The sequence below is a fragment of the Cherax quadricarinatus genome, chromosome 23, assembly GCF_038502225.1.
Source record: "Cherax quadricarinatus isolate ZL_2023a chromosome 23, ASM3850222v1, whole genome shotgun sequence".
In the NCBI taxonomy this organism is placed as follows: domain Eukaryota; kingdom Metazoa; phylum Arthropoda; class Malacostraca; order Decapoda; family Parastacidae; genus Cherax; species Cherax quadricarinatus.
The window spans coordinates 9,079,960-9,096,669 of record NC_091314.1 but is presented as its reverse complement, the minus strand read 5'-3'; the positions used below and the strand labels follow the sequence as shown (position 1 = coordinate 9,096,669).

The following is a 16,710-nucleotide window of genomic DNA, read 5'->3' as shown; positions in this document are numbered from 1 at the left end:
GCTGGAATATTGCTGCACACTAACAGCACCTTTCAAGGCAGGTGAAATTGCCGACCTAGAAAATGTACAGAGAACTTTCACGGCGCGCATAACGGAGATAAAACACCTCAATTATTGGGAGCGCTTGAGGTTCCTAAACCTGTATTCCCTGGAACGCAGGAGGGAGAGATACATGATTATATACACCTGGAAAATCCTAGAGGGACTAGTACCGAACTTGCACACGAAAATCACCCACTACGAAAGCAAAAGACTTGGCAGACGATGCACCATCCCCCCAATGAAAAGCAGGGGTGTCACTAGCACGTTAAGAGACCATACAATAAGTGTCAGGGGCCCGAGACTGTTCAACTGCCTCCCAGCACACATAAGGGGGATTACCAACAGACCCCTGGCAGTCTTCAAGCTGGCACTGGACAAGCACCTAAAGTCAGTTCCGGATCAGCCGGGCTGTGGCTCGTATGTTGGTTTGCGTGCAGCCAGCAGCAACAGCCTGGCTGATCAGGCTCTGATCCACCAGGAGGCCTGGTCTCAGACCGGGCCGCGGGGGCGTTGACCCCCGGAACTCTCTCCAGGTAAACTCCAGGTAACCTCTCTTCTTCTGATGCGCCTATAAATTCCCCTTTTCTCCCCTAATAGATGCTTTAGCCTCCTGTTAACCCATTTGGGATCGTTATTATTAGACCTAATTTCTCTCTGGGGAATGTATATACTCTGGGCACTGTGTACATTATTAAGAAAACAATCATAAAAGCAGATCCCTTCATATTCATAAGTATGATTATCGTCAATAAAATCATTAGCTAGATAACCCCAATCAAGATTAGACAGATGTTCCCTAAGTCCATTATAATCGGCAGAACGAAAATCAGGGATTTTTACTGTATTATCATTATTCTTGCATTGCCAATTAATGCTAAAAGTGATGGATTTGTGATGACTTGCGCCAAGCTCTTCAGTGATCTCCAGATTATTCACGAGTGTTTCCTTATTTGACAAGACTAGGTCTAGCAAATTATTACCCCTGGTAGGCTCAGTTACGCTCTGTTTCAGAAAACAGTCCTGAACTGTTTCCATAAAGTCACTGGACTCTAGATTACCTGTCAAAGAATTCCAGTCAATTTGACTAAAGTTAAAGTCCCCTACTATGACTATGTTACTGTGTCCAGAAGCCCTAACAATTTCGTCCCAAAGAAGTCTCCCTCTATCGTGATCCAAGCCTGGAGGTCGGTATATTACACCTAGAATTAGTTTTTCTTGACCCTCCACGAACTCTACCCAAACAGACTCTGTTACTGCTCCATCTATTTTTATACCTGTTTTTATGCAACAATTAATATTTTCTCGAACATACAATGCAACTCCTCCCCCCTTCCCATTACATCTATCCACATTGAACAACTTAAATCCCTGAATATTACACTCAGCAGTCATATCCCGACTCTTTAAATCATACCACGTTTCAGTTAATGCAATGATATCAAAGTTCCCAGCACATGCTACCAAACGTAGTTCATTAATTTTATTTCTTGCACTTCGACTGTTAGCATAAAATACCATCATATGTTTTTTCTTCTGCACATTTTTCCTATTCATCTTTGTTTTTACACAATTTCTGAAATTATCATTACCCAGAGTTACTCCATGACAGTTACTATTAAGATTCTTAATAGCAGTGCATAAGTCAATATATCCATACTCATTATTAATCATTTCTAAACCCATACCTCTAACTAATCCTAGTTTAAAGTCCTAACAACCCCCTCAACTGAGTTAGCAAGAAAACCCACACCTGCCCTGGATAAGTGAACCCCATCCCTGGCATACATGTCATTTCGGCCATAGAAGTTGTCCCAGTTGTCAATGAATGGTACTGCATTATCCTTACAGTGTTTATCCAGCCAACAATTAATACCAATTGCTCTGGACAACCATTCATTACCAACACCTCTTCTTGGCAAAATGCCACATATAACAGGGCGCCCCCCCTTCTTCCTAATTATGTCTATAGCTGTCCTGAACTTTCTAACTAAATCCTCACTTCTACGCTTGCCTACATCATTGCCTCCAGCACTGAGGCAAATAATAGGATTGATCCCATTACCGTTCATGATGTTGTCAAGCCGGCTAACAATGTCCTCCATCCCAGCCCCAGGGAAGCATACCCTTTGTCTCCTACTCCTGTCCTTCAAGCAGAATGCCCTATCCATGTATCTAACCTGGCTATCCCCAACAACAACAATATTCTTACCTTCCTTGTTGTCGTTCGTCGTGACGATCCCAGTAGTCGACTCACATTCGTCGGGTAGCACCGAGAATGCGTTGGAGGTTTCCACAGGAGTTTCCACAGCAGTCTCTTTCTTCTTCATCGTTTCTGGCTTTCCATTCGTCTTCTTGATCGTCAACTTCGTCGTCCCCTGCTGTCCAACCACTGACCACGATCCCTTCTTGACCTGAGGACTCGAAACAGGAGGACTACTACGAATCCTCTTGTTTTCCTCGGTCAATCGCCGTATCTCCATCTTCGCTGCCCTCAATTCTTCCTTAAGTTGCTGGTAAAGTTGCTCGATGGAGGGCATCTTGGTTCAGTCCACGGGAGCAAACAAGACACTTCTTCACAGAGTTAAGTACAGGTCACCACTGTTAAGTACAGGTCACCACTGAGTTAAGTACAGGTCACCACTGTACTTATGAATAGGTATGAATAGAACAGGTGAAAGAAAAATCAAAAGGATTTTATAATTTATTTATAGAGAAACTGCAAATTAGTCAGAGATCGAGTCACATACCCCTAAGGGGAATGGATACCCCTGGTTAAGAACTCCTGCTCTAGATGATGGCTAGCAGCTTCATAGACTATAAGATCGAAATATGCTGCTAATGTAGCATACTCTGGTATGATTGATCTGTCTGTACACAAATCAATGTACTCAATACTCGACTTAATGGCTGTGGTAGTACCCATAAACTTTTGTCAATTACTCGCTAACTGTTGTGTAATATATTTTGGGCAATAAATCGTGTTTACTCGTTTGAGAAGAATATTTTTACTGTAATAATAGTTGTGAATGTTTCAATATAGGTATACGGTTATTGACTATTGCTTGGCATAACTCAGGTATTAGTTCATATTTTACAATAGATTCAACCATGTACACCATGCAATAAGTAAATATTTCTTGTGCAAATTTTGATTTAGGAGACATTAGCGAAAATATTAATTTCTTACCCAGGACTGTATGTGCAGTCTGAAAGTAAGTTTATTTAGGTACACTCAAGTACAATTATCACACCTAGTAACACTTATAAATTACCTAGGATAACCCCCAAAAAAGTCAAAGTGACTTTATTTCCATTGGGGTCCTTGTGGAGGCAGTCAATGTGTCGAGGATGATTGCATAGTTTCATTTCCCCCCCAGGTATTATATTGAGGGAGGTGAGGGGTGAATGACTGCACCTGCCAGCGCTGGCTCCTCCAATTCATGGCTATAAGTCTACCTCTTCAGTATTTTGACTTTACTGAAGGACATCATGTATATGTTAACCGTAGAACACAGTTATTCTATCATCATATACCATCAGTACTACTTTTTTTTATAATTCTGCAGAATAATTATTATGATAGAGACAAGCGCACCGTCGATTTTTTATTATTTTTTTTATATGAATGTAGAAGTAACGATTTATATACTAAGTGTACGACATGGTGGAGAGTTATTAAAGTTGTGTGGAAGAGTAACAGTGATAAAGGATGTTAATGAGAACAGACTACATTGCTATACATGTCCACAACTCTCACTAGTGCCATCCGAGTTATTTTTAGAAAAAAACCCACGTTGTTTTCTGAATATAGGCTATGCGTACTTCCTGTAGCGCTCCTATGTAAACAGGCATACTCCTGATTCATGTGCCCAAAGGTGCATAATCTGATAACTAAGTTATTTAACATAGTTAGGGACACAAGTGTATCTTATCAGCCTGACTGGCCTTGGTGTTAGTGAGACTCTTGCCCTCAAAATATTAATTTATATGCAATAGACGTTATTTCAGAAAAATTCCAAGGTAACCTCAATGTATACTTTATCAACTGATCATTACAATAGACTGTATGGAACCTCGGAATAAATATATATAGAATAAAATGAATCTAAAATGCGGCGGTCTAGGTAGGCGACGCATTCCTCGCGATGACCACTGGCGAATTTTGCCTCATATATACTATATATTCCCTCGATTGATAATCAAGATATCTAAAAGCCTATGGTCATTAGCGTTAATAACACGCACTGAAGGGCCGATTCCATTAGATATTTTATAGGTTAGCGAGGGTAATGGAGGGTAGAGAGGTATAGGTAAGTTTGGGAACCGGATCGACCGCGCCTTTCCCATAATGCATCAGGAGCCGCAGCCACATAATATGGCGGACACTCTTGAAAGCGAGTTGGGTAATTTCAGCGATATTCGCGTGTTTTACATTCCCCCTGAGGTGGTAACTGGTGTAGGGTGTTGAGCAAGGTGCCGTGGTGCCCTGGAAAGGCTTCCCAATGTGCTGCTGCCTGCATAATTGGCACATAGGTGTTAAAGTACCTATGTGTCCTCATGATTGTTTACATTTAGCTCTCCTACAGGAATGGCGTAACACTCAAATGTAAAAATATTCACCTCCACCTCCAAACTTTCCCTCGGCAGCTACCCTATGTTATCACGCAGGTTTGGTGTTGTTTAGGGATATTTCATAACTATTGTGGGACTTACGGGTAGTGTACAGAGCTTAAAATGGTCAAAATCGAGAGTTCTGATAGACTGTCAGATGCGGGAAGGATTGACCTTATTTATTGCGTGCTTGATAATTGGTAGTCAGAACACAGGCTAGTTTTAATTGATAAGTAGGCTAGATTTTAACTTATGGAATACATGTGTAAAGAAGGCAGGTTCTCATTATTATTATGTCAGGAAGAGTTGAATTCTACACCTGTTAGAAACTTGAGAGTATTGTGTAGTTGTGTAACTTTGTGTGTATTTTGTCTGTTTTCTCGGTGTGTTGTGTGTGTGCTGTCTACATGTGTTATATCTGTTAATTGTGTAATTAGCTACATCTTTACAGCTACAAAAGCAGAGCTATGCTGTCTGTGTATTGTGCCTTTGTATATGATATCTCATTTTGGAATTTGTCTATGTATGTATGTGTTGGCTAGATGCGTGTTGTATGTGGTATCTGTATGTTGCATTTGTATGTGTTTGTGTTGTCTGTTCATAGATGTGTATGTGCAGTATGCCAGCATTTGTTGTGTTTGTGTGTTGCATTTGTGTACATTGTCTGTTGTATGTTCAATTTTAGTTTTGCCTGTTTGTATTGTGTTGCATATCTGTTACATGTACAATATTCACTGAGTTGCTTGCCAAGGATCAGGTCTGTTACTGGTTCTGCCACCATTACTACTTTGATCAGCATTTTTGGTTCTGGCCACCTGGGTTTTTATCATTTTGGTTAGTAAATTAGTTTATTTAGGTACAGTTAGGCAAATTTAGGTGATTACAGTTATCATACATAATAGCATGTAAATTACCTAAGATTACCCAGAAAAGTCAGATAAAGTGATAGGCTTCTTGTAGTAGTGTATAGTTTACCTTCCATATTTCAACCACCCTGAGACTTACTCCCTAACACCTCAGTGGCTCATCTCTCTTATCAGCTTCAACATATGTTATTTTGTCCTTTAATCGAGTCTATCTCTATCTGCTCTATTATTTCCTCAAAATTTTGTACATTAAACTGTTGTCTTCCCTAGTCAATTCTGCCAAAGGTTGTCAGGTTTATTTCAATCAGTCACTCCTCAGAGTGTATGCTGTTAAGTTCTGGTACTAGTTTGGTTGCAGTATACCTTTTATTGTGAAAATTCTGATTAATTACACTGTAACAATTTTTGTTCCTGGCAAGTGTTATTTTCCAATTCCTTATATTGCAAAACAATAGAAAATGCCCATTATTCCTTTTAAACTTTGTTTTTGTGGCTTACAGGATGAATTTTTGATAAAAAATGGCTAAATTTCAATATTATTTGCTAGTTTTGGATATAAAACAAAAACATATAATAAATAAAATTTACATAAAATAAAATTTACAAAATTTTTATTTTAAACTTAGTGAAACATATTTATAAAGTTAAAAATGAGCAGTTTTTCTAGATTTGCGAGCATGTAGTCTCCCGTCATGTTTTCATTATAAGATTTCTGATATCTGTGCTCAAAGTCCATTATATCTTGGTGGAAGCGCTCCCCTTGCTCCTCTGAGTATGCTCCCATATTCTCCTTGAAATTGTCAAAATGAGCATCAAGGATATGGACCTTAAGGGACATCCTACAGCCCATTTGACCATAGCTTTTTACCAAGGTCTCAACAAGTTCCACATAATTGTCAGCCTTGTTGTTGCCCAGAAAGCCCTGTGCTACAGCAACAAAACTCTCCCAGGTTTCTTTTTCCTTCTTTGTGAGCTTATTTGGAAATTCTGAGCACTCCATGATTTTCCTGACTTGTGGTCCAGCAAAGGTGCCATCCTTCACCTTTGCCTCTGATAGCTTGGGAAAGAAGTCTTGAAGATATACCTGGAGTTTACCTGGAGAGAGTTCCGGGGGTCAACGCCCCCGCGGCCTGGTCTGTGACCAGACCATCTGGTGGATCAGAGCCTGATCAACCAGGCTGTTACTGCTGGCTGAACGCAATCCAACGTACGAGCCACAGCCCGGCTGGTCAGGTACTGACTTTCGGTACTTGTCCAGTGCCTGCTTGAAGACAGCCAGGGGGTCTATTGGTAATCCCCCTTATGTATGCTGGGAGGCAGTTGAACAGTGTCAGGCCCCTGACACTTGCTGTATTGTCTCTTAATGCACTAGTGACACCCCTGGTTTTCATTGGGGGGGATGTTGCATCATCTGCCTAGTCTTTTGCTTTCGTTGTGAGTGATTTTCATGTGCTGCAGATTCTTTGTCAAGAGCTGTAACAAACTGTTTCATTAGCCCTAGTTTGATGTGTAATGGAGGGAACAGAGCCTTTTGAGGATCCACCAATGGTTTATGTTTAATATTATGTCTTCCTAATGAGAACTCAGCCCTTTGAGGCAAGTGCTTCCTCTGGTAATGTGTTGCTCTGTCTCTGCTATCCCACTGACAGAGATAACAGGGAAACTTGGTAAAATCTCCATGGAGTCCCATCAAAAATGCCACCATTTTGAAGTCTCCAGTAACCTCCCAGCCATACTTATAGTTCAAAGCTTCCAGTAAAAGTCGACACTGTTGTAATCCTCCTTAAGCTGCACTGAATGAACCAAGGGATGAGCGGGATACTTGTTCCCATTTTGCAGAAGTACAGCTTTTAGGCTTCTGGAGTAGCTGTCAATGAAGAGTCTCCACTTATCTGGATTGCATACAATTGCAATTGCATCAGACAGGCTTGATACATCATTACGGTAGCACAACCTGTCTTCATTGGTGAAGAAGCTTGAGAAATGGTGACGTTTTCTTTGGCTTGTCACTTGCACACTTTCATCCACCAAGTCCCACTTCTTGAGCCTTGAAATCAAAAGCTCAGTGTTTGACTTTGTCAAACCAAGATCTCTGATAGGGTCATTGAGGTCTGGTTTGGATAGTAAGGATTTCTCCCAACAGCTGCATCTGTGAGATCATAGTCTTGTTCACTGTGCTTATCTCCATGGACATTAACTGAAGGGCAGTTAATGTCCATGGAGATATGTTGTTTGGGTTATTATTGTCAATCTTCCTTAATAGTTTTATAATATATAGTTTGTGAGATTCTGAAGAAAAAATGCAGAGGGTAACAAAAAATTTAAGTAATGAAGGATTGAATATCAGATTGGAGGGAGGGAGTATGGAGGAAGTGAATGTGTTCAGATATTTGGAGGTAGACTTGTCAGCAGATGGGTCTATGAAAGATGAGGTGAATCATAGAGTTGACATGAGGAAAAAGGTGAGTGGTACAATGAGGTATCTGGAGACAAGGAATGTTATTCATGAAGGCAAGAATGGGAATATACGATATTATAGTACCACTCCATATAGTATACCTGGAGAGGGTTTTGGGGGTCAGTGGCCCCTCTCCTTCTCCAGTGGTACCACTCACTAAAAAGTGCCAGTAAAGCAATTGCAAAGAATTACGGACCAATAGCACTAAACGTCCCGCATCATAAAAATCTTTGAAAGGGTTCTAAGAAGCAAGATCAAGAACCACTTAGATAACCAGCAATTACTAAACCAAGGGCAGCATGTGTTTAGAGCAGATCACTTCTGCCACTCACAACTATTGGACCACTATGACATGGTCTTGGATTTACTGGAGGACCGAAAATGCAGATGTAGTATACACAGCCTTTACCAAACCCTCTGACAGGTGTGATCATAGCGTAATAGCACACAAAATGCATGATAAAGGAATAACAGGAAAAGTGGGTAGATGGATCTATAACTTCCTAACAAATAGAACACGGAGAGTAATAGTAAATAGAGTAAAGTCAGGGGCGACTATAGTGAAAATCTTTGTTCCACAAGGCACAGTACTCGCTTCCATCCTTTTCCTCATCCTTATATCTGACATAGATGTAGGCCACAGCACCATGTCCTCCTTTGCTGATGATACCAGAATTTGCACAAGTGCTATCCATTGCAAATCTCCAAGTGGACATTAACCAAGCCTTTAAATGGGCCTCAGGGAACAATATGAAGTTCAGTGAAGACAAATTTTAATTACTCCACTATGGAAAACTCTAGGAAATAAAAACTAGATCAGAGTATAAAACAAATTCCAACCACACAATAGAGCAAAAAACTAATGTGAAGGATCTGGGAGTGATAATGTCAGAGAATCTCACTTTCAAAGATCACAACAATGTGCCTACCACATCTGCTAGGAAAATGATAGAATAGATAATAAGAAACTTCAAAACTAGGTGATACCAAGCCAATGATGATTTTCTTCAAATTGTTTGTTCTCTCTAGGCTGGAATATTGCTCTACACTAAAGCTGCTTCAAGGCAGGTGAAATTGTAGACCTGGAGAATATAGAGATAACTTTCACTGCAAGTATAAGTACAATAAAGGTCCCTTGACATGTACTCCTTCGAATGCAAGCGAGAGAGATGCATGATAATATACACTTGGAAAATCTTAAGAAGGGCTAGTCTCAAATCTGCACATGGAAATTGCCCTATGATAGCAAAAGACTCAGCAGGTGGTGCAACATCCCCACAGTGAAAAGCAGGGGCACCATGAGTATGCTAAGACTGTTCAACTGCCTTGCAGCATATATATATGAGATTACCAATAGCCCCTGGCTGTCTTCAAGGAGCTGGACAAGCACCTAAAGTCAATTTCTGACCATCCAGGCTGTGGTTTGTTGTCGGTTTGTGTGCAGCCTGGTTGATCAGCCCCTGATCCACCACGAGGCCTGGTCATGGAATGGGCCATGGGGGCGTTGACTCTTGAAACACCCTCCAGGTATATCAACATTCTTATGTGGATGTGAAGCATGGTTTATGAATGTTGCGGTGGAAATGTCATGTCCAAGGGCAGTGTGTGGTGTGAATATTATGCAGAAAATTCGTAGCTTGGAGATTAGAGAAGGTGCAGGATTACTAAAAGTATTATCCAGAGGTCTAAATAGGGGTTGCTGAGGTGGTTTGGGCATTTAGAGAAGATATAACAAAATAGGATGACTTGGAGAGCATATAAATCTTAAGTGGTGGGAAAATGGGGTAAGGGACATCGTAGTAAGAGTTAGAAAGACTGAGTGAAGGTTTTGTGTGCAAAGGGCTTAGACATCTGGCAAGCATGTGAGCATGCCAGATAGGAGTAAGTGGAGGCAAGTGTTGTTGGAGGGTGAGCAAGGTAACATTTATGAAGGGATTCAGGGAAACTGGTTAGCTGGACTTGAGTCCTGGAGATGGGAAGTATAGTGCCTGCACTCTCAAGGAGGGGTTTGGATATTTGGAGTTTTGAACTGTAGTATTGGCATGCCTGTGGTAAGACAGTGATGGATTGAGTGATGGTGAAAGGGTTTCTTCTTTTTTTCGGTCAGCCTACCTTGATGGGAGATGGCCAGTGTGTGTATAAAAAAAAAAGTTCTTTTTGTTGTCTTATTGTTTTGTAGCTCCTGTTGGCCTGTTCTGAGTTTTAACGCAGTCCCTTGAGGTAACTCCCTACTTCCTTTTGTGAAGCCCTACTCAAATTTACTGTTTACCTATTTTCATACCTCTGTCATCTGCAGTTAGTACCCCTTTCATCTTCAGCTTTATCACTTGGTTTTTTATGGTCATCTTATGTGGTAGTGAAGTAGCTTTGGTTTAGTGTTGGCCTCTGATGCTACAATATGTCACTCTTGAATCTTTCAGCTTCCTTTGCCCTCTCATTGTTTGCTAAGGGTGAAAACAAGATTGAGTTTTGCCAGTTCATTTTCTGTTCATATTGTGGTTTCTCTTATATGCTGTCTAGTGAACTTTTCTATTAGTCTCCATAAGTCTGAGAGACTTGTGGAGACTAATAGTCACCTATGTTAAGGATCAGTCCAAAGATTGATCCTTAACATAGGTGAATTCCCTGCAACTCTTGTTCCTGATCATTAATGCTACTTCTCTTCTGTTTTCTCTCTCTCCTCATTATGGTACCCTTCTGGGAATATTAAATTGTTTATTATTCCTGAGAGCTTTGTCTCTAAAGTGGTATGATGTGTGCCTTCTCTGCTTATCTGTCCTTTATTTCTACACTTTTGTTTGGTATTTCATTTGTATTTGTAGATCACTAAATTCTGTAATACACATTTTCTGATTTCAGGTTCTGTCTAGAGTTTTTATTTTTTGTTGGATATTTGTATCTCTTAGAAAGTGAAGTGAGGCAAGGGAATGAGTGATGTTAGGATGTAAAGGAATGGCAGCAAGGAAGGAATATAGTGTGGTGTAGGAAAAGGGATAATACATTTGAGAATGATGCTGTGGGTGAAAGGGAAAGTTGATTATGTGCTAAGGGAGGGGAGGGGGTTGAGTCTCTCATTAAGTTTTGTGGTATCCATACTAACCAAGGTCTTAGTGTCACTATTTTCCTATTATAAACTTGTACATAAATATGTAATTTAGTACAATAGTTGTATCATTTATGAATAATTGAATGTCTTGTACATTAGTTTGCCTTGTTACTTCATCAAAATTGGGTGTACAATATAATTAATAATTTTAGTGATTTTTTTAGGCTTTTGATATATTCTTACAAATTATTTTCTTGATTGAAATGTGTAGTGAGTGGGTCTTTGAGGTACCTCTAGCATGAAAGAGTAAGTAGTTTTACCTACTATAACAGTAATTATATAATTATTTTTATTATTTTCTGTTACTCACTGGCTATATCCCACCATGGTATGTCCCCCCCCCCAAAAAAAAAAGGAAACCCATTCATCATCATTCATTCAACAGCTGTCTTGCCAGAAGTGCACAGGCATCACAATTCAAATGGCCCTTTTTGTTTATTGTTTTGTGTAACAATTCAGCCCCCCCCCCCCCCCTTTTTTTTTTTTTTTTTTTTTTTTGCAAGTTGCTTCCAACCTTGCAAAAAAGGGTAATAATAAAGAATAATGAGTCACAATACTGTGGCTGGAGCAGTTCACCAAAAACCCACTAAAGAAAGGAACCCTTTGATAATGTTACAGTGCATCCTGGACCATTTTGTCAAGTCATATTGTGACTTGACAGTGGTCCAGGACAGACTGAATTGTCATCATGAGAGAGAGAGATTCCTCTCTATGCACATTGGGGCAAGTATTAAAGGCTGAGCTGCTGTGTAAAAATCAGCAAGGGTCCATCTCACTTGCACAGCTCTGCATGTGTTCATGTGTAGCTCTTGAGTGACTGTGCGACATTACTGCACACAGCCACTCTGTAAGAAAACAGGAGCTTCCCATAATGTTTCTGAGAACAGCATTTTACAGAGTAACTCAATAGTTAGTCTGTATTTATAATGTTTTTTTTTATATGTTTTACATCAAGGTCAGTCAGCAGAGCAGCAAGCAGAGCTGCTTTTGACCTTCAAAAATGGTGGCTTCTCTTCATCATCATCGTCATCATCATCCTCAGCCTTTTCACAACCACAGGAATCACAGCAGGTATTGTATTGTCTTGTTATTCTGAAAACATTACTGCTTACCTAATTAAAAATTAAGATTTCTAAGAAATTTTAGCAAAAAAATTTAATGTTTTTTAATTGGTGGGGGTTTTAACTTCAGGTGATAGTTTTCCCTGTGTGCTTGCTAATATGAATGATTTTATTTTTGAGGGATAGTTTGCTTTTGTGTAAGTGTGTATTACTGTACAGGACAACTTTGTATCAACAAGAGTATTGAATGTCATCATAGGTCAACGCATTGTAAATCTTACTTCATAGAAAATGCTTGTATTCTAGCCGTTTGTGCAGCAGATTTAAATCATTGGCGTTTCATTACACCTTCATCAAAGTACTGTAGTTGACCAACATTTTATCATATTGATTTTCTTTTTATATGCAACACTTATCAGTTATCATTTGGGCCATGTCATCACTTGCTAGTGAAGAGAATTTTTTTTTTTTTTTTTTTTTTACACAGGGTTTGACAAGGTTAGGGATTCCTAGATTTATTGACAAGCTATTTACAGGCTAAGGATTCCTAACTTTATTGACAAGCTAAGAGCTGTTACCTACATCAGCTCATTTGAAAGCATTTTTACTGTTATGAAACATACAAGTATTTTTATTGTTATGAGACATACAAGTAAGGAACAGGATGAAGTTGGACCTATCTGTGGGCCAGCATTTTCATCTGATCAACTGACTTTATCTCACTGACATCATAATGCTGTATGAATGTGTTCCATACTCGAGTCATCCTGGGGATTAATGATCTCAGATACAGTGATGTTCTGGAGAAGGGTACAGCCAGAGTGAAGTTGCTGCTTTCAGCCCATCTTGTGGTATAGAAGCTTGCTTCACGATGTCCTCGAAGTGGATCCAGGTGTGGTACTTAGACAATATTGGCCTTGTACATAACAGTAAGGCCACCCACATCCCTCCTGTGTTGAAGGCTCTGCTGAAATGACAGATCTATCCAGGATTGGTCCAGGCGAGAGATGAGACGTCTTGCTCTGTTCTCTACTCTGTCAAGCAGTCGCAGATGAGAAGGGGGGGGCAGGCGAACCAAGAAAGTGGAGCATACTCAAGGTGTGAGCGTACTTGTGCCTCGTACAAAATCTTGCAACGCCTGCTGTCAAGCAGAAGCCAGATATGGCGAAGTGCTGTAAGCTTCCTGGCTGCCTTGTTTGCAAGATTTACAACGTGGTTTTTCATGGTCAGTTTGGAGTCAGATTTCACCCCAAGGATATCAACTTGTTCCCCAGGTGCCAACACCCTCCCATTCATCCTTACTACTGCACTGGCATTACCATCATGGTGCCTAGAGACCATCATCATTTGTGTTTTCTCAGGTGCAAATGTTACTTGCCATCTATTTCCCCAAGCTGATATAGCTCTCAGCTGGTGATTGATGTAGCTTAGAGCAGCTGGCATTTCTTCTCTTGGATAAGTGAATGTCAGTGTACAGTCATCTGCATATGCATGGGATTCTGGGATGAGATGAAGAAGGTTATTGAAGTAGACATTCCATAACAATGGTCCCAGAATGCTTCCTTGTGGAACACTTGCCCCAATAGGATGTCTTGCTGAATCTGTTCCATTGAGAACTACCCTTAGAGATCTACCATGAGGGTAATCACTGAGGAGACATAGTGTAGAGCCTGCAATTCCCAGAGCTTGGAGCTTTGCTAAGAGGCCCTGGTGCCACACCCTGTCGAAAGCACCAGCAATGTCCAGTGCTATCACACATCTGACTTTGGATTCATCCAGTGACTGGTGCCACTTAGTGGAGAGGTTTAACAACAGATCAGCAGCAGAGTAACCTTTCCTGAAGCCATATTGACAGTCACAAAGTAGTGAGTGGTAGTCAAAAAACTGTCATTTGTCTTGAGATTATTGTCTCAAGGAGCTTGCCAGTGATTGACAGGAGTGACACTGGTCTGTAGTTGCTAATTTCTGCTCTGCTCTTCTTTTTGTGAACAGGGACTACATTTCCCTCTTTCCATAGAGAAGGCCATTTACACTGTACCAGGCAGTGCTGAAAGATGCGAGTTAGAAGTGCTGCTAGCTGGTCTGCACATCTCGGCAATCTTGGGCTCAACTTGTCTGGGCCCACAGCCTTTTCTTGGTCAAGCGATTTAAGAAGGAAATACACCTCTTCCTGCTTTATTGTCACCACTGACAGTTTTGACACAGTTCTTGCAGCTAGCCAAGGAGGGTCCCTTGCTGGATCAGGAACTTGCATTTTGGTAGCAAAGTGTTTGGCATAGAGGTCAGCTTTCTCTTGACTACTAGCAGAGGTGATCCCATCCTGTTGATTTAGAGGTGGAATGAGTTCTTCATGCAAATAACCTTGTCTGTCCTTGACCAGGGACCATCAGGTTTTGGAGCCTACCCTACCTGATGCTAGCTTTCTTTTTGTGTCCATCTCCCATTTAGCGATGGCTCACTTTTGAACGTCACCCATGTGCCTACAGGCTTGCCTGTGCAAGTTCCTGTTATAGGTGGTAGGATGTCTCTTATAACTTCGCCATGCCTTGTACTTAGCAGTAGCAGCCTCTCTACAACGAAAGCCAAACCAAGGCTGATCTGCAGACTTCGTCACGTATTGCCAGTGAGGAATGTGTTCTTGCTGTAGATTAAGGATGTGTCCAGTGGAGAAGAGCATTCCAATCGGTGGTGGCGAGCTAAGAGCAAAGGGCTGGCCAATTATCTCTTTCCCATAGCCAGGTTGTGCGTGTGGACTCCTCACCTTGTTCTGTTGGGATCTTAACCCTTTCAGGGTCTGCAGGCCCTCTCAGAGACTTGTTCTCAGGGTCCCCCAAATTTCAAAAAAAAAAAAAAAAAAAAAAAATTTTTTTCTTGTGAAAAGATAGAGAATCTTTTCCCAATCATAATGACACCAAAAGTATGAAATTTGATGGAAAACTTACGGAGTCATCCTGGGTATATATGATCTCAGATGGAGTGATGTTCTGGAGAAGGGTACAGCCAGAGTGCCCGTCTTGTGGCATAAAAGCTTGTTTCACGCTGTCCTCGAAGTGGATCCAAGTGTGGTACTTTGACAATATTGGCCTTGTACATAACAGTAAGGCCACCCACATCCCTCCTATGTTGAAGGCTCTGCTGAAATGACAGATCTGTCCAGGATGGGTCAAGGCGAGAGATGAGACATCTTGCTCTGTTCTCTACTCTGTCAAGCAGTCGCAGATGAGAGGGGGGGCAGGCAAACCAAGAAAGTGGAGCATACTCAAGGTGCGAGCGTACTTGTGCCTCGTACAGAATCTTGCAACCCCTACTGTCAAGTAGATGCGAGATACGGCGAAGTGCTGTAAGCTTCCTGGCTGCCTTGTTTGCAAGATTTACAACATGGTTCTTCATGGTTAGTTTGGAGTCAAATTTCACCCCAAGGATATCAACTTCTTCTCCAGGTGCCAACACCCTCCCATTCATCCTTACTACTGCAACAGCATTACCATCATGGTGCCTAGAGACAATCATCATTTGCGTTTTCTCAGGTGCAAATATTTCTTGCCATCTATTTCCCCAAGCTGATATAGCTCTCAGCTGGTGATTGATGTAGCTTAGAGCAGCTGGCATTTCTTCTCTTGGATAAGTGAATGTCAGTGTGCAGTTGTCTGCATATGCATGTGATTCTGGGATGAGATGAAGAAGGTCGTTGAAGTAGACATTCCATAACAATGGTCCCAGCACGCTTCCTTGTGGAACACTTGCCCCAATAGGATGTCTTGCTGATTCCGTTCCATTGAGAACTACACTTAGAGATCTACCATGAAGGTAATCACTGAGGAGACATAGACAGTGCTTGAAATTTTGCTAAGAGGCCCTGGTGCCACACCCGGTCGAAAGCGCCAGCAATGTCCAGTGCTACCACACAGCTGACTTTGGATTCATCTAGTGACTGGTGCCACTTAGTGGAGAGGTTTAACAACAGATCAGCAGCAGAGTAACCTTTCCTGAAGCCATATTGACGATCACAAAGTAGTGAGTGATAGTCAAAAAACTCATTTGTCTTGAGATTATTGTCTCCAAGGTTCTTACCAGTGATTGACAGGAGTGACACTGGTCTGTAGTTGCTGATTTCTGCTCTGCTCTTCTTTTTGTGAACAGGGACTACATTTGCCTCTTTCCATAGAGAGGGCCATTTACACTGTACTAGGCAGTGCTGAAAGATGCGAGTTAGAAGTGCTGCTAGCTGGTCTGCACATCTTCTCAGCAATATTGGGCTCAACTTGTCTGGGCCCACAGCCTTTTCTTGGTCAAGCGATTTAAGAAGGAAATGCACCTCCTCCTGCCTTATTGTCACCACTGACAGTTTTGACACAGTTCTTGCAGCTAGCCAAGGAGAGTCCCTTGCTGGATCAGGAACTTGCATTTTGGTAGCAAAGTGTTCAGCAAAGAGGTCCGCCTTCTCTTGACTACTAGTAGAGGTGGTCCCATCCTGTTGATTTAGAGGTGGAATGAGTTCATCAGGCAGATAACCTTGTCTGTCCTTGACCAGGGACCACCAGGTTTTGGAGCCTACCCTACCTGATG

At 41.3% G+C, this 16,710-nt stretch overlaps 1 protein-coding gene across 4 annotated transcripts in view; it reads left to right on the top strand.

Moving 5' to 3' along the window:
* The first annotated feature begins 4,354 nt into the window (after window positions 1–4,354).
* LOC128685595 (protein lin-9 homolog) overlaps window positions 4,355–16,710 on the top strand; it is a 100,229-nt gene continuing 87,873 nt past the window's right edge. For 2 of the 4 annotated variants that reach the window (XM_070087861.1, XM_070087862.1), the window contains exons 1-2: window positions 4,363–4,445; window positions 12,039–12,154. In XM_070087861.1, coding sequence (XP_069943962.1) covers window positions 4,391–4,445; window positions 12,039–12,154 — 171 coding nt within the window. In that variant the 5' untranslated portion in view covers window positions 4,363–4,390. Of the gene's footprint in view, window positions 4,446–4,478; window positions 4,711–12,038; window positions 12,155–16,710 lie in introns of those variants that run through there. The other 2 variants (XM_070087864.1, XM_070087863.1) reach the window with 2 other exon arrangements.